The 24,918-nt window shown below is 39.5% G+C and overlaps 1 protein-coding gene across 2 annotated transcripts; it reads right to left on the bottom strand.

Annotated features, from left to right (window-relative positions):
• Positions 1-1,652: 1,652 nt before the first annotated feature.
• LOC110521202 (mucosa-associated lymphoid tissue lymphoma translocation protein 1) lies at positions 1,653-24,171 on the bottom strand. 2 transcript variants are annotated; one of them, XM_021598641.2, is made up of 15 exons: positions 23,981-24,171; positions 18,700-18,789; positions 18,137-18,261; positions 17,890-18,028; positions 17,568-17,743; positions 17,073-17,169; positions 16,379-16,399; positions 15,526-15,729; positions 13,423-13,600; positions 11,094-11,168; positions 10,883-11,010; positions 7,798-7,947; positions 6,923-7,077; positions 2,693-2,815; positions 1,653-2,586 (listed from the first exon to the last, which is right to left on the bottom strand). In XM_021598641.2, exons 2-15 carry the CDS (start codon positions 18,716-18,718, stop codon positions 2,437-2,439), a joined length of 1,740 nt encoding a protein of 579 aa, XP_021454316.2. In that variant the 5' UTR covers positions 18,719-18,789; positions 23,981-24,171; the 3' UTR covers positions 1,653-2,436. The 2 variants fall into 2 exon arrangements, with proteins under 2 accessions (XP_021454316.2, XP_021454321.2); XM_021598646.2 differs by lacking the exons at positions 10,883-11,010; positions 11,094-11,168; positions 13,423-13,600.
• Positions 24,172-24,918: the final 747 nt, after the last annotated feature.

Below are 24,918 nucleotides of genomic sequence, written 5' to 3'. Positions count from 1 at the left end.
AAACTTTCAAAGTTCTTGACATTTTCCCGATTGACTGTCCTTTAAGACAGATTGACTGTCTTAAAGTAATGATGGACTGTCATTTCTCTTTTCTTATTTGAGCTGTTCTTGCCATTATATGGACTTGTTATTTTACGAAATAGGGCCAACAGTTGTTGCCTTCTCACCAAGCTGCTTGCCTATTGTCCTGTAGCCCATCCCAGCCTTGTGTAGGTCTACAATTTTATCCCTGATGTCCTTACACAGCTCCCTGGTCTTGGCCATTGTGGAGAGAGGTTGGAGTCTGTTTGAGTGTGTGCACAGGTGTCTTTTACACAGGTAACGAGTTCAAACAGGTGCAGTTGATAAGATAATGAGTGGAGAACAGGAGGGCTTCTTAAAGAAAAACTAACAGGTCTGTGAGAGCCGGAATTCATACTGGTTGGTAGGTTATCAAATACTTATGTCATGCAATAAAATGCAAATGAATTACTGAAAAATCATACAATGTGATTTTCTGGATTTTTGTTGATTCCGTCTCTCACAGTTGATGTGTACCTATGATAAACATTACAGACCTCTACATGCTTTGTAAGTAGGAAAACCTGCAAAATTGGCAGTGTATCAAATACTTGTTCTCCCCACTGCCTCTGGGGAAGGGGAAAAACTATTTATAGACTGTTGAAGGTTTTGAAGAACACAGTGGTCTCCATCCTTGGGAAATTAAAAAAATATGGAACTGCCCAGACTGGCTAGAGCTGGTCACCAGACCAAACTGAGCAACCAGGCAAGAAGGACCTTGGTCAGGGAGGTGAAAAAGAACCCAATGACCACACTGACATAACTACAGAGTTCCTTGGCTGAGATGGGAGAACCTGCCAGAAGGACAACAATCTCTACAGCACTTCACAAATCTGACATTTATGGAAGAGTGGCCAGACGGAAGCCACTCCTGAGAAAAAGGCACGACAGCACGCCTGGAGTTTGCAAAAAGGCATGTGAAAGACTCCAAGAGCATAAGACTAAAGAATTAGGGGTTCTATGAGACAAAAATTGAACTCTTTGGCCTGAATGCAAAGCGCTATATCTGGAGAAAACCAGGCACAGCTCATCACCCATCTAATCCCATCCCTACTGTGAAGCATGGTGGTGGCAGCATCATGCTACTGTATGTGGATGCGTTTCAGCGGTAGGGACTGGGAGACTGTTAAGGATAGAGGGATCAATGAATGGAGCCAATTACAGGCAAATCCTTGATGAGAACCTGCTTCGGAGTGCAAACAACTTTAGAATGGGGTGAATATTTACATTAAAAACAGGACAATGGCTCCAAGCATACAACCAAAGCAACACTGGAATGGTTTCAGAACAAGAATGTGGAAGTCCTTAAGTGGCCCAGCCAAAGCCCAGACCTGAATCCCAATGAACATTTGTGGGAAGACTTGAAGACTGCTGTTCTCCGCTGCTACCCATCTAATTTAACAGCACTTGAGAAAATCCCTAAATCCTGATGTGCAAAGCTGTTACAGACATGCGCAAGTAATCACCACCAAAGGTCCTTCTACAAAGTATTGACTCAGGTTTAAATACTTATGCAAATTAGATTTCCATATTTCATTCAGAATAAATGTGAAAACATTTCTTTGCACTTTTTCATTATGGGACATTGTGTGTAGATGGGTAAGTGGAAAAACAATTTAATCCATTTTGAATTCAGGCTGTAACACAACAAAATATGGAATAAGTAAAGGGGTATGAATACTTGTACAGGCACTGTACATGGGACAATATTTTCAATTTCAATAGCTCCAAATTTCAATGACTTAAACTTCTAACCAACTATAAATTGTAAAAACAGATATTGAAACCATTTAATGAGATGGGATGGTTAAAAGATGAGATGGTTAAAAGATATGCAACATGAAAATATTGTCCCATTTATATTGTGTAATTTATTTAATTCTGTGATCATTTTAAATAATACATATTTCATTTGTTTGAGTGTCATGCTGAGAACAGAACAATAGTGCTTATTGGGAGGAACATAATCCAGAATGTCATCTCCTCAAACTCACATGCACCCATGTATACAGTACATACACACCTTTATAACCACAATTAGACTGATAGAATTTAACCAGCGAAAGGGAATGTATCATGCTGATTTTATTATGTGCATTGATTAAAGCCTAAACAGCAAATATCCGATGGACTACACTAGTCACTACTACTAGAATATCCTTTTTCCATAGACGTGGAGAGGGGAAATCAATGGGTAAAGTCTTGAGGCTCAGTCTCATCATTCTCCCCTGGTTCATTGCTCCTTGCAGTGGGAACTTTGGCAGCACACTCTGCACTCTTAGTGAAGGGGCGGCCTGGCTGGCCTAATGTCTGACGTGGGCGCTGCTTGCTGTGTGAGATGCAGCTGTGTCCCATACTCTGGGCAGGGGCACCATCTCATCTCTGGGCAACCATTGCTTGCTGTCCCCTGTGCAGATCACAGGATGCCACAAGAGGCTTCCCTATGTCCAGCTGTTTGCTCTCTTGCAGCCACAGCTTCCTGTCCATGTGGGTATAGTGTAGGTCCACCTTTATCACTAAGGATCCCTTTACAACAGGGAGAGAGAAAAAACATAATACAGATTGAATTTATACATTTCTAGACATATAATTGCACATATTAAATATGGGGTCCCAGACATAGTAAACCTACCTGAAGCTTTTGAAGGCCACAAAGTCTGAGGCTACAGTCAGGGTTTTCAGCAACCAAGTTATTTAGCAACAGAGAGTCCATTTCACCTGACCTCCCAGGACTAGAGAATACATCCTCCATTGCCTAAACACAGAAGTCAGGAATACAATACATCAGGCAACTACAGCAAAACCTGTGATACCCACTTGTTATTTTACAAAGTGCATAACAAGTGGCAGACTACTGAAGTAAGTAGGGAGATCATAACGCATTGAACCACTAGATGTCAGTGTGCTCCAAGGAATTATTACTACACAGAAGCAGAAACCTGATAAACTGTTGTGCCAAAATGTCCTGCTCTTGTTTCTCAGCCATTCCTAATAGCAAGGTTGTCATGAAAGATGAGGACATAAGGCAGACTATGAAAACTATGAAAATAACTGCTGTTCATAAGATACAGTGCATTCGTAAAATATTCAGACCCCTTGACTTTTTCCACATTTTGTTATGTTACAGCCTTACACTAAAATTAATTAAATATTTTTCCCCCCTCATCAATCTACACACTATACCCCAAAATAACAAAACGAAAACATGTTTTTAGACATTTTGCAAATGTATTAAACATAAAAAACATAAATACGTTATTTACATAAGTATGAAGACACTGCTATGAGACTCGAAATTGAGCTCAGGTGCGATGTTTCTACAACTTGATTGGAATCACCTGTGGTAAATTCAATTGATTGAACATGAGTTGGAAAGGCACACACCTGTCTATATAAGGTCCCACAGTTGACAGTGCATGTCAGAGTAAAAATCAAGCCATGACGTCGAAGTAATTGTCCGTGGAACTCCGATACAGGATTGTGTCAAGGCACAGATCTGGGGAAGGCTACTAAAAAATTACAGCAGCATTGAAGGTCTCCAAGAACACAGTGGCCTCCATCATTCTTAAATGGAAGAAGTTTGGAACTACCGAGAAGGGCCTTGGTCAGGGAGGTGACCAAGAACCCGATGGTCACTGACAGAGCTCCAGAGTTCCTCTGTGGAGATTGGAGAACCTTCCAGAAGGACAACCATCTCTGCAGCACTACACCAAACAGGCCTTTATGGTAGTGGCCAGATGGAAGACACTCCTCAATAAAAGGCACATGACAGCCTGCCTGGAGGCACCTAAAGGACTCTCAGACCATGAGAAACAAGATTCTCTGGTCTGATGAAACCAAGATTGAACTCTTTGGCCTGAATGCCAAGTGTCACGTCTAGAAGAAACCTGGCACCATCCCTATGGTGAAGCATGGTGGTGGCAGCATCATGCTGTGGGGATGTTTTTCAGCGGCAGGGACTGGGAGACTAGTCAGGATCGAGGGAAAGTTGAACGAGCAAAGTACAGAGAGATCCTTGATAAAAAAAACCTGCTCCAGAGCGCTCAGGACCTCAGACTGGGGCAAAGGTTCACCTTGCAACGGGACAACGACCCTAAGCACACAGCCAGGACAACGCAGGAGTGGCTTCGGGACAAGTCTCTGAATGTCCTTGAATTGGCACAGCCTGAGCCTTGACTTGAACCTGATCAAACGTCTCTGGAGAGACCTGAAAATATCTGTGCAGCAACACTCCCCATCCAACCTGACAGAGCTCGAGAGGATCTGCAGAGAAGAATGGGAGAAACTCCTCAAATACAGGTGTGCCAAGCTTGTAGCGTCATACCCAAGATGACTCGAGGCTGTAATCGCTGCCAAAGGTGCTTCAACAAAGTACTGAGTAAAGGGTCTTATGTAAATGTTATATTTTATTCAATCTTTTTCATACATTTGCCCCCCCCCCCCCAAAAAAAAACTGTTTTTGTTTTGCTTTGTCATTATGGGGTATTGTGTGTAGATTGATGAGTGGAAAAAAACAGTTGAATCCATTTTAGAATAATGCTGTAACATAACAAAATCTGGAAAAAGTCAAGGGGTCTGAATACTTTCCGAATGAACAGTATTCTTCAACGGAGGCTCCTCAGAGGAGGAAGGGGAGGGTCATCCTCCTCAGTGAATGTATAATAAAAATAGTAAAACATTAATAAATGTATCCTTTTTTTGATAAAACTATAATCAATATAAATATGTCGCCAAAAAAAATATTTCAATACACTGTTTTGCAACGAAGGCCTACAGTAGCCTCAAAAGCAGTCTAAAGGGTAGCACCATGGTGTAGATGGAGGACGGCTAGTTTCTGTCCTCGTCTGGGTACATTGACTTCAATATAAAACCTAGGTGGCTCATGGTTCTCATCTCTTTCCATAGACTTATACAGTAATTATTACGTCCTACAACCTATCAGAGCTCTTGCTGCATGAACTGGCATGTTGTCCACCCAATCAAAGGATCTGAGAATGAATCCATTTATAAAATCATAAGCTACTGCTAGCTAGCACTGCAGTGCATAAAATGTAGTGAGTAGGCTCAAAGAGAGAGCAACACAAGAGTTGAACAGGTAGCCTAGTGGTTAGTGTTGGGCCAGTAACTGAAAGGTTGCTAGAATCGAATCCCTGAGCTGACAAGGTAAAAATCAGTTGTTCTGCCCCTGAGCAAGGCAGTTAACCCACTGTTCCTAGGCCGTCATTGTAAATAAGAATTTGTTCTCAACTGAAAAAATAATAATAAAACAATTCTTTAAAATGAAGGAGATGAGGGAGAGAGAGCTATACTTTGTTGTATTATTTTTTTACTTTTACTTAGCTAGCGAATGCAGCTATCTAGTTTAGGCTACTCTAACACCCGGCTCAAACAGAGAGGGATGTTATGTTAGCTAGCTGGCTATGGCTATCCAACATTGGAACTCTTCCAAGTCAAGGTAACCTTTTGGTTTTATTAATTTATTGTCACAGGGACCTGCCGGTGTAACTGCTAAACTGCTCGCTGACTGTAATGCATGATTGTAGTGGGTTTAGTTATGCGTTAGTAATGATTATAACGTTAACTAATATGGCGACAACGAGGCTTTGTGTAGCGGTTAGCGGTTATGAAGGTTGGGCTTGGAAAGGTTTTTTAGCCTGGTCACAGACAGCTGATTTTTTCTCTGAAGTTCACAAGTGAAGGGAAAAGGTGAGAAGAGGAGAGAGTGTAGAGACGAGAAGGAATTATACAATGATTAAATTGATCATGCTGTTTGTATGTGGCTGCAATGAAAGTGAACTATGTGTGCGAGTGATCAGGGGTATATTCATGCCGCCGATTCTGTTGAAAAACTTTTCTTAAACAGAACCTAACGGGGATAAACATACCTGAATTTGTCCAATAGAAGCTCTCGTTTGCAACTGTTAGACTAATGATTACACCCTAGATCAGCTAGATGCCGGCAAGAGTGTGCAAGGCGGTATTAAATGTCTCATCTTGATTACTCAAATTTTTCTCTCGACCAAAGCATCTACATTGTAATTTTGCATTCATAGGCTAGGTTGTAGCAACCCCATGATGGGTATAGGGACATTTTGTGTATAAAGTGGTAGCTTAAACCTATCAATGTTACATTGAGCTGGGTGAATGGAATATGAATCACAGTCATCCAATATGCTGTAATAGAAATTAGGCCATGCTCATTAAAAAAATGCTTCTCCCTCATCTTAAATGGCAGCAACCACCACTGCCTTGAGTGTACAGAGGAAAGAGGAGATGACAGGTGTATAAATTCATTAAAAATCCTACAATGTGATTTTCTGGATTTTTCTTCCTCATTTTGTCTGTCATAGTTGAAGTGTAGCTATGATGAAAATTACAGGCCTCTCTCATCTTTTTAAGTGGGAGAACTTGCACAATTGGTGGCTGACTAAATACTTTTTTGCCCCACTGTATATATATAAAAAACATTGTTTTATGAGCAACACATTTTCAAAATTATAAAGAGTAATGCCATGTCAGGATCAGATAAATATCTATACAACAGTTTTAGCATTGAGATGTGACCACAGCAGGAAATAGTTCATACACCTTGTGCAGAACCCACTCTTAGAACCTTCTAAAGTTTAGCACCTAAACACATTTTCCTAACATTTGGTTTTCAGTTTTGTTGTCAGGGTTACATATATTGCTCAGGTCTCACAAGAAGTTAAAAAGTCATTTTAATAAAATATTTATGTGTAGTATCATGTGAAGTCATGCAACTAAATCAAACTGCTTATTAATAAGGGCTGTTTGTACACCATGTCCTGCTCTCTAGGTAGTGTGGCAGGTAGCGGCAAGTAAGAGTGAAGATGTCACTCACAGGTGTGCTCCTCAGAGTGATAGTGCAGTCCTGGGCTCTGGGTCCAGTGGTTATCACTCTGCCAAAAGCAACCATGACGTTGGAGAACAAGGCTGAGAAGCTGACCTCCACCTCAACTCCACAGGGGAAAATAAGCAACTTCTGATGTGGTAGCTCTTTGTGGGAGAACATCACATAGAAAGACAGTTTTAAGATACAAATTCTACGCAACAAAGCATCTCTGGAATGCAGGCTAGATAGACGTGATAAGAAAGTTAGGCAGCCATGTTAAGAAATGTTGCTTTAAAAGGTCGTCATCTTGTCCTTGAAGAAGTTTATAGTAGCAGTTACTATTTCTTCTCATTTATCTGAGCCAGAAGTATATATGGGGATTCTGAAGAACTTTAGTGATGACAAAATTCAATTTGAAGAAAGAATACAAGATACTGTAAGTATGTTTTTATGTGATGGGGAAGACAAAAGTATATTCCCTTATGTTATAAATAATGGTACACTGTGAGTGAAATAAACTGAAGGCTGACTTTAAATATACAAACAAGTTCGCTTTCTGCTATCAACACAAATAAACAGTAAAACCTTGAATGGTGGTGTGATGGTCATTACTCATGCTAAACCACACTGTTTGTACATTATAACAGCCACAACCATGTCACATACACAACTGAAAAATAGTGATTTTTCCTCTTTCTTGTTAAGACTAGCTTAGGGCAAGAAACTGACTTAACAGTTACACGATTTCATAGCAAATGATACACCATGGCTAAAACATCTGAAATAAAAAGAGCACTTGACATACACCCAGTCATTTATCAATTGTGAAAAATGGGGTAAAGATCATGTCTGTATTGGGGATATTATGGTGTGTTAAAGCTTACCGTTGGCCTGTCTCCAGCAGGCGTCTCTCAGATGTAGTTCTCCAGTGTGGCTGGTGGTCCTGATCGGATCTGTGAGGGAGCGGGGCTCCTTTAGCGTGTGTCTGATTTCCACCGCCTGCTTGCCTGTGACGAAAGGGTCTCTGCCCAGATCTAAGGAACAGGTTAAAGGTTAGCCAACGCAACCTATGTAACAGCTGTCCTTAAGGAGTGTTTAATGGTAGGACTGAAATTAAAATAATAATACTATTTGACTGATGTAAAGGCTCCTAAATTATGAACATGTGCACGATAAGAGTGAACTTACAGAAATGTTTAGGCAAAAGCATGTATGTGAAAGGCATTGCTGGCCAGATCAGAAACGGATACACTGAAATCCTATTCAGGTGTCTGGATACAGGCTTACTCTTATTCTTGCAGAGGATTTGGCTTCAGTGCATATTTTAAGCAAGCTGTCTTCGCCATGTTTCTATAAGAGTTGAGTGGACAGCAGTTCAACATCAACTATTTTTTCCATTTATAAATAAGTCTAAGACAAGAAGGACATAGATCATAATTCCTCAACGGAGTTTCTGGGAAGGCTGTGTTTATTGTTCATGAAATGGTCTCGTGATTGTGATGTGATCTGTCACTTCAGTGAATACTATTTCCTAGACATGGATACAATTGTAACACTTTCAGAAATGTATTTCAGCTGTAACCCTGAAATAAAACCTATTGTGAGTAACGGTGCAACTCATCTGAGAAATCTTAACATACAGCAAATATCTCTAATCTAAGCCGTGAGGTTCTGTGCCAAGGTTCGACTGTTACAGCCACTGACAACTCATCAGTCAACCTATACAGTACTGTGCCACTACCCCCTTTGATGGGCTGTGTTAAGCTATGCAGGATCACTGTCACTGGAGCTGAGTGACCACAGGAGAGCAGTGTAGGGAGGTACACACACACACACACACACACACACACACACACACACACACACACACACACACACACACACACACACACACACATGGCAGAGCAGCTGTCTTTAACTCTACCCCTCTCAGGTTTCCTGCTGTGCTATGGCCAACAGTGTGAATTTCTAGAGAATGAGGTCACAAGCTAATGCAGCTCTGTCGCACAAAGTCATGTTACCAGAGAGACCCATCAAACAAACAAACAAGCACCCAGTGGGGACAGCATGCCTAGCCCTCCAAGCTCCGCCCACTGCTACCTGCTGCAGGGTAAACACCAGGGGGAGTAGCCAGTGACGGATAAACATTTAGATGTCAACATGTCTGTACTCCAACAAGTAGACAACAACATGTTCCACACTGACCCTGTTTACAGACACTGCTGTACATCTCCTATAGAGGAGCAATGGAGCCAAAAGCCACACTTCTGCTCTTATTAGCAGGGAATTTAGTATTTCTTGCATAATATCTTCTCATTTCTGTCAAAAGTAATTTTCCTATTTATCAAAAGAAACCCTGGGATTTTCAATGTGAGTCATGGATTGGTGTTAATAATATGTCAAAACATCCATCCTGAAATGTCAGTCACACAGACTGCAGAATGTGGCCACTAGAGGGAAGTGCTAAAAGCAAAGCCACCGTTATACATCAATATATATATATATATATATATTATTTTATATTAATCATATATTTTTTTATATAAATTATTCACATTTATGATATCAATAACTGAATTATTGATATAAAAACGATATTTTAAAGACCTTCATGGGGGTGGTATTACATGTGCATGCTCCTACATACAGCGCCTATTGAAAGCATACACACAAGGCCCTTGCACAGTCTTGACATTTGCTGGCTTAAAATTTTATTTTGTATTTTTCCTACTGATGTATACAACCTACTCCACATTTTATTTTTTTACCCCTTTTTTACCCATATTCCGTGGCATCCAATTGGTAGTTACAGTCTTGTCCCATCGCTGCAAATCCCGTACGGAGTAATACGATTCTACCAGCTTTACGCAACTCTTAGGGCAACATATATCTATTGTTTTTGTCAAAATTGCTCAAGGAATTGCTTGGGAATCATTGATGGATAGCAATACTCAATGTTTATGTTATCACTGATTTTCAAGCAGATTTAGGCCAAGATTGAGACTACTAGACAATTTCAGGAACACTCAACACTTCATGAAAGCAATTGTGGTGTGTCTTTGTCATTAGAATTTGTATAATTGTTCCACTGAAATATAAAACTGTCTCCAGGTTAGGTTTTCAGAAGACTATGGAGGGTTTTCCTCTAACTTTTTACCTGTCCTTCGTTCCTTTCATATTTATTTTGATCCTAACATACTCCCCAGTCCCTGCCAGTAACAAGCATACCCATAACATGATGCTGCCACCTCAATAATCATTTTCTTCAAAATGATTCACACATGTAATGGCTATCAATGGTGCTTCCACCAAGTATTAACTATGGGGTGTGAAGACATACAGTTTGTAATCAAGACATTTTCTTTTTGTCTTTTTTATTTTCTATCATTTTTCTTTCACTTTAGAAATGGAAAATAATTGAATAAATGTTTAGATACAATTTTAGATACAGGTCTAAGTCTTAATTATGCTAAATATATGCTAATATATATATCAATAATTGTATTTTTGATATCAGTAATGTCATTTTCAATAACAATAATTAAGATTTTACGTACATTTTTTTTTTTATATCATAGGATTCAATGGTGAATTTTTTTAAATTGAATTTTATTATATAATTAATTTACAAAATGTATATAAATCGATATCAATAATTCCAATTATCACTATAATAATAATAATTCAATAATTTGAGCGTTTTATATTTAAAATTATGAGCAATATCAAAAATGTAATGTTTTATATAAATAATTTGAATTTTATTGATATAAAAAATGTGATTATAGATATCATTATTTTATTATTATTGATATCAGCTATTCATTTTTGTATATAAACATTTTGAATTATTGATACAGAAAATTCCATTATTGATATAAAAAATACAAATATTGATGTAAAAAATGCAATGAATATATGTTAAAATGGCTTCCACAAGAGCAAAGCCTATCATACAAGAATACTGACTCTCAGACACCAGCTCCAGGATGTGGGTGACTTTCTCTGGCTGTAGGATGTGCTTGTTCAGATATTTAGTGAAGATTCCGGTGCTCTTCCCTCCGTCCTGTACCTCATAAGCCTCTGCATTTTCACATCTGTTAAGGCAGGTCATTTAGATTTCAGGCCATGAATGAACACTCATAAATCAATTGTTGTTACATAGAGTAAAAATACATACGTGGCATATCCATACACAGTGTTTCCCATTGGTACCAAGGGCCTGATTTCAGAAGCTATGCAATCTACGTTGTACCTGAAAATAAAATGATGCAACTCAACACCTGTTTTAGCAGTGGTGGAAAAAGTAATAAATTGTCATACTTGAGTAAAAGTATAGATATCCTAATAGAAAGTTACTCAAGTAAAAGTAACCCAGTAAAATACTACTTGAGCAAAAGTCAAAGTATTTGGTTCTATATATACTTAAGTATCAAAAGTAAATGTACAATAATCAAATTCCTTCTATTAAGCAAAGCAGGTGGCACCATTTGGTTATTTTTTATTTATGGATATCCAGGGGCACACTCCAACACTCAGATATAATTTACAAAAGATGCATTTGTGTTTAGTGAGTCCGCCAGATCAAAAGGGATGACAATGTGTTTTCTTGATAGTGCGTGAATTGGACAATTTTCCTGTCCTGCTAAGCATTCAAAATGTAACAAGTACTTTTGTGTGTCAGGTAAAATGTATGGAGTAAAAAGTACATTATTTTCTTTAAGAATGTAGTGAAGTAAAATTAATCTGCTTGCTTATGTTTGTGTTAGCCTTATTTGTCTTCTGATGTGATATTTTTTTCTTTCAATCAATGCAATTGTAGACTTCTTAAAATGTTAAATAGGCTTGCGAAAGTTTTCACCCCCCTTGGCATTTTTCCTATTATGTTGCCTTACAACCTGGAATTAATCATTTGATCATTTGATTTACACAACATGCCTACCACTTTGAAGATGCAAAATATGTTTTATTGTGAAACAAACAAGAAATAAGACAAAAAACCTGAACTTGAGCGTGCATAACTATTCACCCCCCCCCCCCCCCCCCCCCCCCTCCCCAAGTCAATACTTTGTAAAGTCGCCTTTTGCAGATATTACAGCTGCAAGTCTCTTGGGGTATGTCTCTATGAGCTTGGCACATCTAGCCACTGGGATTTTTGCCCATTCTTCAAGGCAAAACTGATCCAGCTCCTGCAAGTTGGATGAGTTCCGCAGATTTGCAGCAATCTTGAAGTCATACCACAGATTCTCAATTGGATTGAGTTCTGGGATGTGATTAGGCCATTCCAAGACATTTAAATGTTCCCCTTAAACCAGTCAAGTGTTGCTTTAGCATTATGCTTAGGGTCATTGTCCTGCTGGAAGGTGAACCTCCGTCCCAGTCTCAAATCTCCGGAAGACTGAAGCAGGTCTCCCTCAAGAATTTCCCTGTATTTAGCGCCATCCATCATTCTTTCAATTCTGACCAGTTTCCCAGTCCCTGCCGATGAAAAACATCTCCATAGCATGATGCTGCCCCCACCATGCTCCACTGTGGGGATGGTGTTCTCAGGGTGATGAGAGGTGTTGGGTTTGCGCCAGACATAGCGTTTTCCTTGATGGCCAAAAAGCTTGATTTTAGTCTCATCTGACCAGAGTGCCTTCTTCCATTTGTTTGGGGAGTTTCCCACATGCCTTTTGCCGAACACCAAACATGTTTGCTTATTTTTTTCTGGCCACTCTTCTGTAAAGCCCAGCTCTGTGGAGTGTACGGCTTAAAGTGATCCTATGGACAGATACTCCAATCTCCGCTGTAGAGCTTTGCAGCTCCTTCAGGGATATCTTTGGTCTCTTTGTTGCCTCTCCGATTAATGGCCTCCTTGCCTGGTCTGTGAGTTTTGGTGGGTGGCCCTCTCTTGGCAGGTTTGTTGTGGTACCATATTCTTCCATTGTTTAATAATGGATGTAATGGTTCTCCATGGGATGTTCAAAGTTTCTGATATTTTTTATAACCCAACCCTGATCTGTACTTCTCCTCAACTTTGTCCCTGACCTGTTTGGAGAGCTCCTTGGTCTTCATGGTGCCACTTGCTTGGTGGTGCCCCTTGCTTAGTGGTGTTGCAGACTCTGGGGCCTTTCAGAACAGGTGTATATATACTGAGATCATGTGACGGATCATTTGACACTTAAATAAAATCTGCCTGTGTGCAATCTAACTGATTATGTGACTTCTGAAGGTAATTGTTTGCACCAGATCTTATTTAGGAGATTCATAGCGAAGGGGGTGAATACATATGCACGCACCACTTTTCCGTTTTTCTTTTATATAATTTTTTTATAACAATTTTTTTCCTGTCACTTCACCAATTTGGACTATTTTGTGTATGTCCATTACATGAAATCCAAATAAAAATCCATTTAAATTAAAGGTTGTAATGCAACAAAATAGGGAAAACATCAAGGGGGTGAATACTTTTGCAATTCACTGTCGAGCAACAAACAATGACATGAGGTGTCCATCAGGAGGCCTACCATGTTCTGCAGGTGTCTAGTAAGACCACATTCAATGCAGTCCGTCTCTCCTGCATCTTGCGCATGACCCTCTGTACACAGACACAGTTCTCTGAACGGTATGGTTGTGGAGCATCTATTGCCACCAGATAGTTTCTTCCTAAACGTTCGTACCCATGACCAGCATAGTAGAACAGGGCTGTGGGGGATAGCATTATGTTAGTTGTATATTTTGTGTGTATTTCAGTTATACACCAAAATAACTATTTAGTTATTTAGCATTGATCGCTGTTAATTAATCAGATTAAAATCAAATCCATGGCAAACGCATGTTACATGGCGTGAACAGGAAAAGCAAAGTCTCTCATAGGCATAAGGGTAAATTCAGAGCACCCGATACTCCAGTTCAGCGAGAGGTACAGATCTAATATGGCATCTGTCAAACAAGGCTCCATGTTTCATTTTAGCAATCATATACTGTAGAATATCACACAACACTGACCCTGTCCTTCATCAATAAAATATTATGTTGCTTGTGCTCTATATATTATGTGTAGGGTTGCAAAGGGAGTGTATGTTACTACCAGTCAACTACCAGAATTCTGGTATCCTTCAAGGATTTTATGTAATATATCACAAGACATCTAGTGGCCATTCTGGGTACTTCAACTTTTTACAGGCGCCTGTAATTATCTCTGTCCCTCTGTGTGGCTTTATCACTTGAAAAATGTTAATCAAATAAAATATAGAAATATATGTATCATGAATGTATCATATGTATAAATCACAAAAGTTATGATAGATTGCTATAGATTTTCTGTTAATTACCAAAATGACTGAAGATTCCAGTAACTTTGGTAAACTACCGGAAGATTTGCATCCCTGTGCAGCTGAGTTGAGTAATTTCAAGTAGCATGTTTTGAATCTGTAAACTGTGCAGGTCCTTAAAGCTCCTAGAAAATCCAGATCGCTACTTTTCAGATTGGTTTTCATATTAAGCTGACCTCGTTTTCTATAACAGCCATATAACACACAAGCATGGATTATTAGATGAGACAGAAAATGTCAAACTCTTACAAATGTTTACATGCCACATAAAATGTAATGCTCTTATTTGACTCAAATATAAAAAGGAAAATAAGCTGACAGTTGCTAGGTTGCTAAAGGCCCTTTACAGGTGCTAAATAAATCTGCCAAGTCGAAGTGCTATAGGCCTCAGAAACAGCCAGTGGTGGAAAAAGTGCCCGATTTTCATACTTGAGTAAAAGTAAAGATGCCATAATAGAAAATGACTCAAGTAAAAGTGAAAGTCACCCAGTAAAATACTACTTGAGTAAAAGTATAAACGTATTTGGTTTCAAATATACTTAATTATCAAAAGTAAATAGAATTGCTAAAATATAGTATATATATATAGTATAAATCAATTAAATACTTACATTAAGCAAACTAGACAGCAAAAAAAAAACATTAAAAAAACAAAAACATTTACTGATAGCCAGGGGACATGCTCCAACACTCAGACATCATTTAAAAACGAGGCATGTGTTTAGTGAGTCAGCCAGATCAGAGGCAGTAGAGATGATCAAAGATGTTCTATTGAGAAGTGTCTTAATTAGACAATTTTCCTGTCCTGCTAAGCATTCAAAATGTAATGAGTGCTTTTGGGTGTCAGGGAAAATGTAAAAAGTTGTCAAAAATATAAATAGTCAAGTAAAATACAGATACCCCAAAAAACTACTTAAGTAGTACTTTCAAGTACTTCACAGCACAGGAAACAACTATACATAGCAAGGCATCTCTCTTCAAACACTACAGGCCCAAGCTTCTCCTTTCCACCTCTTATTTGACAGCTAAACCACACTCTCACACCAAGCTACTAATAAGATCTCTAAACAGCAGCATAGGATTATGCTAGATCAACCAAAACGGGCAGAATACGTTTAAAGGGAGCTAAACAAGACTACGATGTCTGGTTTCAGCTTAACAGAGAAATATTTTTGTATGCATTTGCAACTTTTCAGTGAATAGTGTCATCGTTAACTTTCTAGAGTCTCTGAAAAACCCTCAATTCAAAATACATTCTCCCTTGTAATGTAACCACCAGAACAGTATTGAACTCACCATACACGCCCCTGTCAAGCAGGAGAAGGAACTTGTCAATAGCCGCCAGCATCTCCTCCCTGGTGAGATCCAGTAAAGACACCACTCTGAAGCCCAGCTGCTGCAGCAGGTTGGCCAGCTCTTGGACATCCATAGTGGGGGCCATCAGGTCCGGATGGTGGGAGTAGTTGAGGTTACCAATAAGCAGGGCCACTTTGTCAGTCGCTGCACGAAAAGACCATGGTGGAATTTGTAATCAGGGTCACCTTACTGTACTTTGAGAACAGCTAATTAATTATACTATAGAAACATGAAACCACACATATCAGGAAATACTGGTACAACAGTTCCCCACTTCAATGACATAATGCTCAAACCGCATTCTAAGAATACCTCAAACCAGTGGTTAAGGGCGCTGTACTGCAGCGCCAGCTGTGCCATCAGAGACTCTGGGTTCGCGCCCAGGCTCTGCCGTAACCGGCCGCGACCGGGAGGTCCGTGGGGCGACGCACAATTGGCCTAGCGTCGTCCGGGTTAGGGAGGGCTTGGCCAGTAGGGATGTCCTTGTCTCATCACGCACCAGCGGCACAGTGCGCGCTAACCAAGGTTGCCAGGTGCACGGTGTTTCCTCCGACACATTGGTGCGGCTGGCTTCCGGTGTTAAGAAGCAGTGTGGCTTGGTTGGGTTGTGTATCGGAGGACGCATGACTTTCAACATTTTTCTCTCCCGAGCCCGTACGGGAGTTGTAGCGATGAGACAAGATAGTGGCTACTGAAACAATTGGATACCACGAAATTGGGGAGAAAAAGGGGTAAAATTAAAAAAATAACAAAAAGAATAAAAATAAAACACTGTATTTCCACTGACCCCTACCTGTGAGTTGATTAGATGGCACTGAAAGAAATGGAAAAATAATAAAAGTTATAATCAGTGCATAACCTAACACTTCACACTTCAATCTGTTAACACAACAAACAAGATCAAAAGCAATATGAGAGTGTAAAAGGACTCCTAGTTTTCATTCAATCTGGTTGGGTCAAATCCATAAAGATTTTGAAATATGAATGTTGTTGATGTGCCAACATGTAGAAAACACATACAAAGGGGAACCTACATCCAAAGGCTAGTTCCTTGACCACTTTTTAGAGCCTGAAAACTTCTAGTACAGTCTTTAACAAAGGGAAATACCTTAAATCGTCAGCGGAATGGAAAGACCCACTTGTGGGAGGGATGTGTAGAAATCTGAACTTACCGCTATTCCACTAGCTCAGTGAAAAGTGGGGAATTACTTTCCAGTAAATTATGTGGTAGACTTTGTCAGGGAATATATAAAACGCTAATAGTAAAGCTCATGCCACTGAAAACATAAAATAACTGCTGCTAGTGCTTTGTCATTTGCTACTGTGAGAGTTTCATATTCACTATTGCACAGTTTATAATTACAGAGCAGTATTCACAAAAGACTTGGCTATATGACATCATCATTCACAGTATGTTCAATTCATGTAAACATTATTTCCTTTTTGTTGCCCAGATGCCCTTCAAGTAGCATCCCACTTCCATTTACCTATTTCAACATCAGCTGCCTCTGTCCATCTCTCCTCTTGAACATTGGATACATAGCAGAGATATGTTCCTCTATGGTCTGTCCCTGCATTCTCTATCTACAAAGGACACAATCAAATGCATTCACATCACTGTTTGGCTCTACTCATACACATAAGACTTCTCTCCTAGAATTTAAACCTCATGTTAAATATGAATTAAGTTATTCTAAATTACAATGTTTACATAGGGCAAGTGATGTATTGGAGGGTAAACACAAGTAAACACAGTTAACCCACTTTTTTTTGCTCGGCACTTGTCACTCACTTTCTGGGGGAAATTGCATAGAAAATATAGGGAGAGTTCATTTTTTCACCTCAACCAGAGTTTTCACACCTATTTTTTTACCACTCCATCACTAAATAGGAATGGTGAAGCATGGTATCTCAGCCAGCAAATGATAAGACAGAGTAAACACAATGACCTGAGTGCAGGAGTAAATAAACACTGGTGTTACCTGCAGTGTGTCCGTGGTCTTGCCCAACAGAGGATGTCCATTTCTGTACCACTGGTAGTGAGGGGTGGGAATGCCAAAGGCGGTGCAGCTGAGGGTGAGTCTCTCCCCTTGTCTGACAGTCTGGGGTGCAGGTTGTACAGTGATATGGGGCTCCCCTCGCCATGCTACTGGGAGACCTGAAGGAGAAAAAAAAAGAAAACATGCAATAGCAATACAGTACAGGCAAAATAGTGCTCTAAATTGATCAAAGAAGATTTAATAACCTGTATTACAAACATGTTATTATCTTAGAACTGGTAACTAATATAGGGGATTTCTGTACCTGGTTTAGCAATGTCCAGGACCTTTACTGTGACCCATTCACTGAACACACAGTTGCAGAACTGGTCATTCACGCGACAAATGTAGGACTGAGACCTCTGGGCTGTGACAATCAGATCTGCTCTGGTCCCACCAAATACCTAAAAAAACATTAACCATTTCATTGGATATATACTGTGTTACTCTATGAATTGACAACATAATACTGTGTCAGACAAGAATTACAAAAATCCTCAACAACCACATACCTCCTCTTTACTAGACTTGAACCACTGGTAGTTCAGGATACCGGTTCCCTCTGCTCTCACACTCAGAGTCACCTTATAGTTCAGTGGTACATACACAGAAACAGGATGCTGCACAATGACGATGTCTGAAAATGTACATTCATGAAGTGATAAGTGATTAAAGGGCCAATCCGCAGTTGAAACTATAACAAAGACAACACCCCGCCTCTGTGTTGGTAAAAACCTGAGGGATGCAAGGGCTTACCATCCATGATATCAGCATTTGTGTTTTTAGGCTACGCAGTGTTTGTTAACATTTACAATGTTTACAAACATTGGAGTAAAACAACCTTATATTTTGGGTGTGACATTTGAACTAAGCTCATTAAGTTATATTCTTCAAGAATCACTATGTATATACATCATTAATTTATAATTCTAAAAATAGATAGCCCCTTTCGCAGTTACTGTAGGATAAGTTATATAACATAACAATAATTTGAATGACAAAGCATAATATTATGTCAGTGTACTGATAAAATGGAACATAGTTAACTTGCACAATAAATAGGGCAAATACACACCTCTGATCATGTTTTTCATCACTTCAACGTGAAATAAGAACTTCTGAACCTCAAGTATGATCTGTTCTGGTCATTACTGCACTGTGCTACCTATTAAGCAAAAGACAGAATGTGAGCATCAGTTGTGCCAGGGGTGAGTGAACAGTGTATCAAGAAAAACAAGTCAAGATCCAGCCAAAAATCACAGGGACATGTCATGGAGATGACATCTGACAAGGGCCACATGGAACAAATGTGCATACATATGTGCGCACAAGTGTCACTAATAGATTTTCTCCCCACTTCCCATTTCACAACCGCGCATGTGACAAACAGGATAACACAAGGAACAATGAATCTATTTCAAGAGAAATTGAGACTGTTAGGTAGGTTAGCATATTTGCAAAACAATCTGTGCTTTAATAAAAGGTCAGCCAAACTGGACATTTTCCTGAAAATGGCTTACTACAGAGTAGTAACAATTATAGGCTACTATGAACATTTGCAAGTTTATCAATGGCTGTAAAATTAGGGCCAAATCATGTCCTTTATAGTCTACAGCTCAAATTGTGACTCTAAATGATATGGTCTCTAACTGGACCAATAAGATGAATAGCCTATAAATGTCTAGAGCAGGGTTGACATGTCCGCAGTTTTCCAGACATTTAGTTCATTTGAAAAAGATGTCAAGGATGAAAATGTACCAGGTTTCTGGGCTACTTCTAAATTCAACTCACTATCAGGCAGTAAGGAAGGCTGTTGCTGAGTGTGTGAGTGGTGGGGAGGGAGGGCCGGAGGGGTGTGTGTGTGTGTGTGTTGAGAGAGAACTGCAGCATGTTCTGACAACTTTTTACCAGTTGTAGACAGGCCAATTTCATTATGGAGATTATGAAGTATTTCCAACCCTTTTTCCATAAAACATACAGTATTAATGTGCAAGAACTGATGCACATCAAGAAATAACTGTGACAAAGCACTGGGAAACGACTTTAGGCGCACTAGTGCGCATTACATAAATTCGCTAGAAGGTGGTTTAAACTGCATGCTCAGTTCTTGGATCTTGAGCACTGCGCAGTTGGAAATTTTAAATAGAAATTATGGAACTCCCTTGCGTGCTTCTGTTATGGGGAAAGTCCACAATGAAACTCACAATAAACGTGGAGAATGATACATTTGAATCTGTTGGTCATCAAGTAGCCTAATAATGTCTATGCGATCGTAGGTTACTTGCCTACCACTTGATACAATAAATATGTTGAAATGAGGATATCACTGGAGACATTGCTAGTTTTTATTGTTTTATTTCACTGTAGAGCCCTCAGTACCGCTCAAAATGCCTTAGATAGCTCTTTTGTCCCACCACACACACATGCAGAGACCTCACCTAGTTTAACTGATGCCACCAGAGACAAAACCTCTCTCATCGCCACTCAACGCATAGGTTTACCTCCACTGTATTCACATCCTACCATACCCTTGTCTGTACATTATGCCTTGAATCTATTCTACCACGCCCAGAAATCTGCTCCTTTAATTCTCTGTCCCCAACACACTAGATGACCAGTTCTTATAGCCTTTAGCCATACCCTTATCCTACTCCTCCTCTGTTCCTCTGGTGATGTAGAGGTTAACCCAGGCCCTGTAGCCCCCAGTTCCATTGCTATTCCCCAGGCGCTATCATTTGTAGACTTCTGTAACAGTAAAAGCCTTGGTTTCATGCATGTTAACATCAAAAGCCTCCTCCCTAAATTTGTTTTTTTCACTGCTTTAGCACACTCCGCCAACCCTGATGTCCTAGCCGTGTCTGGATCCTGGCTTAGGAAGGCCACCAAAAGTTCTGAAATTCCCATCCCCAACTACAAAATTTTCCGACAAGATAGAACTGCCAAAGGGGGTAGAGTTGCAATCTACTGCAGAGTTCTGTCATGCTATCCAGGTCTGTGCCCAAACAGTTCAAGCTTCTACTTTTTAAAATCCACCTTGCCATAAATAAGTATCTCACTGTTGCCACTTGTTATAGACCCCCCTCAGCCACCAGCTGTGGCCTAGACACCATATGTGAATTAATTGCTCCCCATTTATCTTCAGAGTTTGTACTGTTAAGTGACCTAAACTGGGATATGCTTAACACCCCAGCCGTCCTACAATCAAAGCTCGATGCCCTCAATCTCACACAAATTATCATGGAACCTACCAGGTACAACCCTAAATCCGTAAACACGGGCACCCTCGTAGATAACATCCTGACCAACTTGTCCTCTGTCTTCAACCAGGATCTCAGCGATCACTGCCTCATTTCCTGCGTCTGTAATGGGTCCGCAGTCAAACGACCACCACTCATCACTGTCAACCGCTCCCTAAAACACTTCAGCGAGCAGTCCTTTCTAATTGACCTGGCCCGGGCATCCTGGAAAGATATTGACCTCATTCCATCAGTAAAGGATGCTTGGATATTCTTTATAAGTGCTTTCCTCACCATCTTAAATAAGCATGCCCCAAAAAATGTATAACTAAGAAGAGATATAGCCCTTGATTCACTCCAGACCTGACTGCCCTTGACCAGCACAAAAACATCCTGTGGCGTTCTGCATTAGCATCGAATAGCCCCCGCGATATGCCACTTTTCAGGAAAGTTAGGAACCAAAATACACAGGCAGTTAGGAAAGCTAAGGCTAGCCTCTTCAAACAGAAATTTGCATCCTGTAGCACAAACTCTAAAAGGTTTTGGGACACTGTAAAGTCCATGGAGAATAAGAGCACCTCCAGCCAGCTGACCACTGCACTGAGGTTAGGAAACACTGTCACCACCGATAAATCCAAGATAATTGAGAATTTCAATAAGCATTTGCCCAAGCCTCCCCCATTTCTCCTTCACCCAAATCCAGATAGCTGATGTTCTGAAAGAGCTGCAAAATCTGGACTCCTACAAATCAGCTGGGCTAGACAATCTGGACCCTCTCTTTCTAAAAGTACGACTGTCAGCCAATTAGCATTCAGGGCTCAAACCACCCAGTTTATAATTACAATTCAAAACTGGGTGGTTTGAGCCCTGAATGCTGATTGGCTGAAATCTGTGATATATCAGACCATATACCACAGGTATTACAAAACATGACTTTTTACTGTTCTAATTACATTTGTAACCAGTTTATAATCGCAATAAGGTACCTCATGGTTTGTGGTAAATGGCCAATATATCACGACTAAGGGCTGTATCTAGGCACTTCACGTTGCATCGTGCTTAAGAACAGCCCTTAGCATGGTATATTGGCCATATACCACACCCCTCGGGCATTATTGCTTATTCATAGCAGTCAAACCAGTTAAATGGACATCCATTGATGGATGGTAAATGATCTGACGAGTTTAACCTCTCTAGGGGGTGTGGGACGCTACTGTCCCACCTGGGCAACATCCAGTGAAATTGCAGAGCGCCAAATTCAAAAACAGAAATACTCATTATAAAAATTCATGAAACATACAAGTGTTACATCTTTTTAAAGATTAACTTCTTGTTAATCCAACCACGGTGTCAGATTTAAAAAATACTTTACGGCGAAAGCAAACCATGCGATTATCTGAGAACAGCGCCCAGCTGACAAAACTCCCAGTTACCCAATAAATGTTTGTTTTGTTCGATCAAGTCCCTCCTCAAAATCCTCAGTTTTGTTACCGCATTTTGTTCAGTAAAACACTGTCTCAAACAACATCCGGTGAAATTGCAGAGTGTGAAACTCAACAAAACAGAAGTTCTCATAATAAACATACATAAAAGATACAAATGTTATACATCAGCTTAAAGATAAACTTCTTGTTAATCCAACCGCTGTGTCAGATTTAAAAAAGGCTGAGAACAGCGCCCAGCAGACAAATCATTACAAACAGTTAGCAGCCAAGAAGAGGAGTAACAAAAGTCAGAAATAGCGTTAAGATATACCACTTACCTTTGATGATCTTCATATGATTGCACTCAAAGACTCCATGTTACACAATAAATGTTTGTTTTGTTGGATAAAGTCCCTCTTTATATTCAAAAATCTCCATTTTGTTGGTGCGTTTTGTTCAGTAACCTATTGGAACAAAGTGCGGTCACAACAGACTGACGAAAAATCTAAAAAGTACCATAAAAGTTCATAGAAACATGTCAAACGATATTTATAATCAATCCTCATATTGTTTTTGTCATAAATAATCAATCATATTTCAACCGGACAAAAGCTTCGTCAATAGAAACGAAATGAGAAATAGACAGTGGAAATAGAAATAGAAATGAGCGCTCCCGGTCACACACTGGACTCATGTCTGGAAATTTCCACTGTCCACTCATCGAACGTGCTGTTTCTCCCTAATTTTTCAGAGTAAAAGCCTGGAACAATACCTAGAGACTGTTGAGGAAGCAATAGAGATCGTGAACTGGGTCATAAGTCTTTGTGTGGTGGATAGGCTTTCAATGGAAAAACAGGCATTTCAAAATATAAGCATTTCCTGGATGGATTTTCCTCAGGTTTTCGCCTGCTATTTCAGTTCTGTTATACTCACAGACATTATTTTAACAGTTTTAGAACCTGGAGTGTTTTCTATCCAAAACTACTAATTGTGTGAATATCCTAGCTTCTGGGCCTGAGTAGCAGGTAATTTACTTTGGGCACGCTTTTCATCCAAAATTCCGAATGCTGCCCCCTACCCTAGTGAGGTTAATAAAGGCAAATTATCCTTTCTCTTGCTACATATTCAAATTCCTTTAGTCACGTTAGCTTGTAATAATTATTATTTTGATGTAAATCTGAATTTTGCTTCTTGTCATTACATATTAAATCGATATTCCTTCTATATTAGCTCAATAGCATTATCGAAAAGGGGTTTATTGGATAAATATTTCAACTCCTCTACTGCTGCGCAGAAACAGTTTTTGGCTCAGTTTTGAGGCCCTGTGGGTGGGTTTTGAGTGGTCTTCGTTGAAAATTTAAGCTAGACCTGGCAACCCTGGTCAAGACAATCACAACACATTCCTGTTTGCACACTCAGCCCATATGTTTTGTGTTATGGTGTATCAGCTCTTGGAAGTCAAGAAAAACATATATGTTATAAAATTATGAGTGCATTGATAATTACTCAATTATTTTCATAGATAATAAAAAATAAAAAACTAGGCCTATGTTAATTGTTGTGATTGTGAGAGGTATGCTTACATTAAACTAAAGTCAAACAGGCAAATAGTATGGTATTGGAAAATGTATCAACACATTTCTATTGCTAGAGAGGGTTATTGTGTAGGCTACTTGTATCAATGTAGTGTACATACCTGAACTGCGACCAAACACCATGCACATGCCACACTGTCTGTAACAGCAGATGACCGGATGACATTAAACAAACTAGAGTAGAGAATGTAAGATGGCCTTTACAAACTATAGTAGAGAATGTAACTCTTGTAAATCCTCAACATTATATCAACAAAAAACAGGACATCCTTTTCCCGGAACAATGATCCCCACCTATTACCGTACTGTATGTAGTATATGAGGCCAAATATGTTTGCATAGCCTTCCGCAAAATGTTTGAATTGGAAATCCATTCTAAATACAATAATTGACTCCAGTGCACATTTTATACATTCACATACATGTAAAGCGTGTATGTGAATATGATTAAATATTTTATGAAAGGCAAAATCATATCGTAATTCAATTAGCAGAAATAATGATCCAAAACCAGATCCATCCACAATTACATATGGGTCAAAATAGCATAGCACAGCATAGAGAGGCTTTTTATTCTCTATTTTGGTTAGGCCAGGGTGTGACTAGGGTGGGCGTTCTATGTTCTTTTTTCTATGTTTTTGTATTTCTGTGTTTTTGGCCGGGTATGGTTCTCAATCAGAGACAGCTGTCTGTCGTTGTCTCTGATTGAGAACCATACTTAGGCAGCCTGTTTTCCCACTATGTGTTGTGGGAAGTTGTTTTCTGGTTTGTGTTTCTGTACCTGACAGGACCTTTTCGTTTTCGTTCATTCTCTTTGTTATTTTGTTTTGTGTTCAGTTTAAATAAAAATAACATGAACACTTACCACGCTGCGCTTTGGTCCACACCTTCTTCATACAACGACCATTACAGCAATACAGTTCATTTATTTTATGTAATACCCTGGTAGTCCTCTGTGACCTTACTGTGTAACCTAATTAGGCAATCTTATGTTTGGAAAATGAAGCAATGTGGTCAGATGGCTGAATTTATTCTCAAG

This window comes from Oncorhynchus mykiss, chromosome 1 (assembly GCF_013265735.2).
Source record: "Oncorhynchus mykiss isolate Arlee chromosome 1, USDA_OmykA_1.1, whole genome shotgun sequence".
Taxonomy (NCBI): domain Eukaryota; kingdom Metazoa; phylum Chordata; class Actinopteri; order Salmoniformes; family Salmonidae; genus Oncorhynchus; species Oncorhynchus mykiss.
Note: the sequence above shows the minus strand (reverse complement) of the source record. Positions and strands in the feature narration are given on the sequence as shown.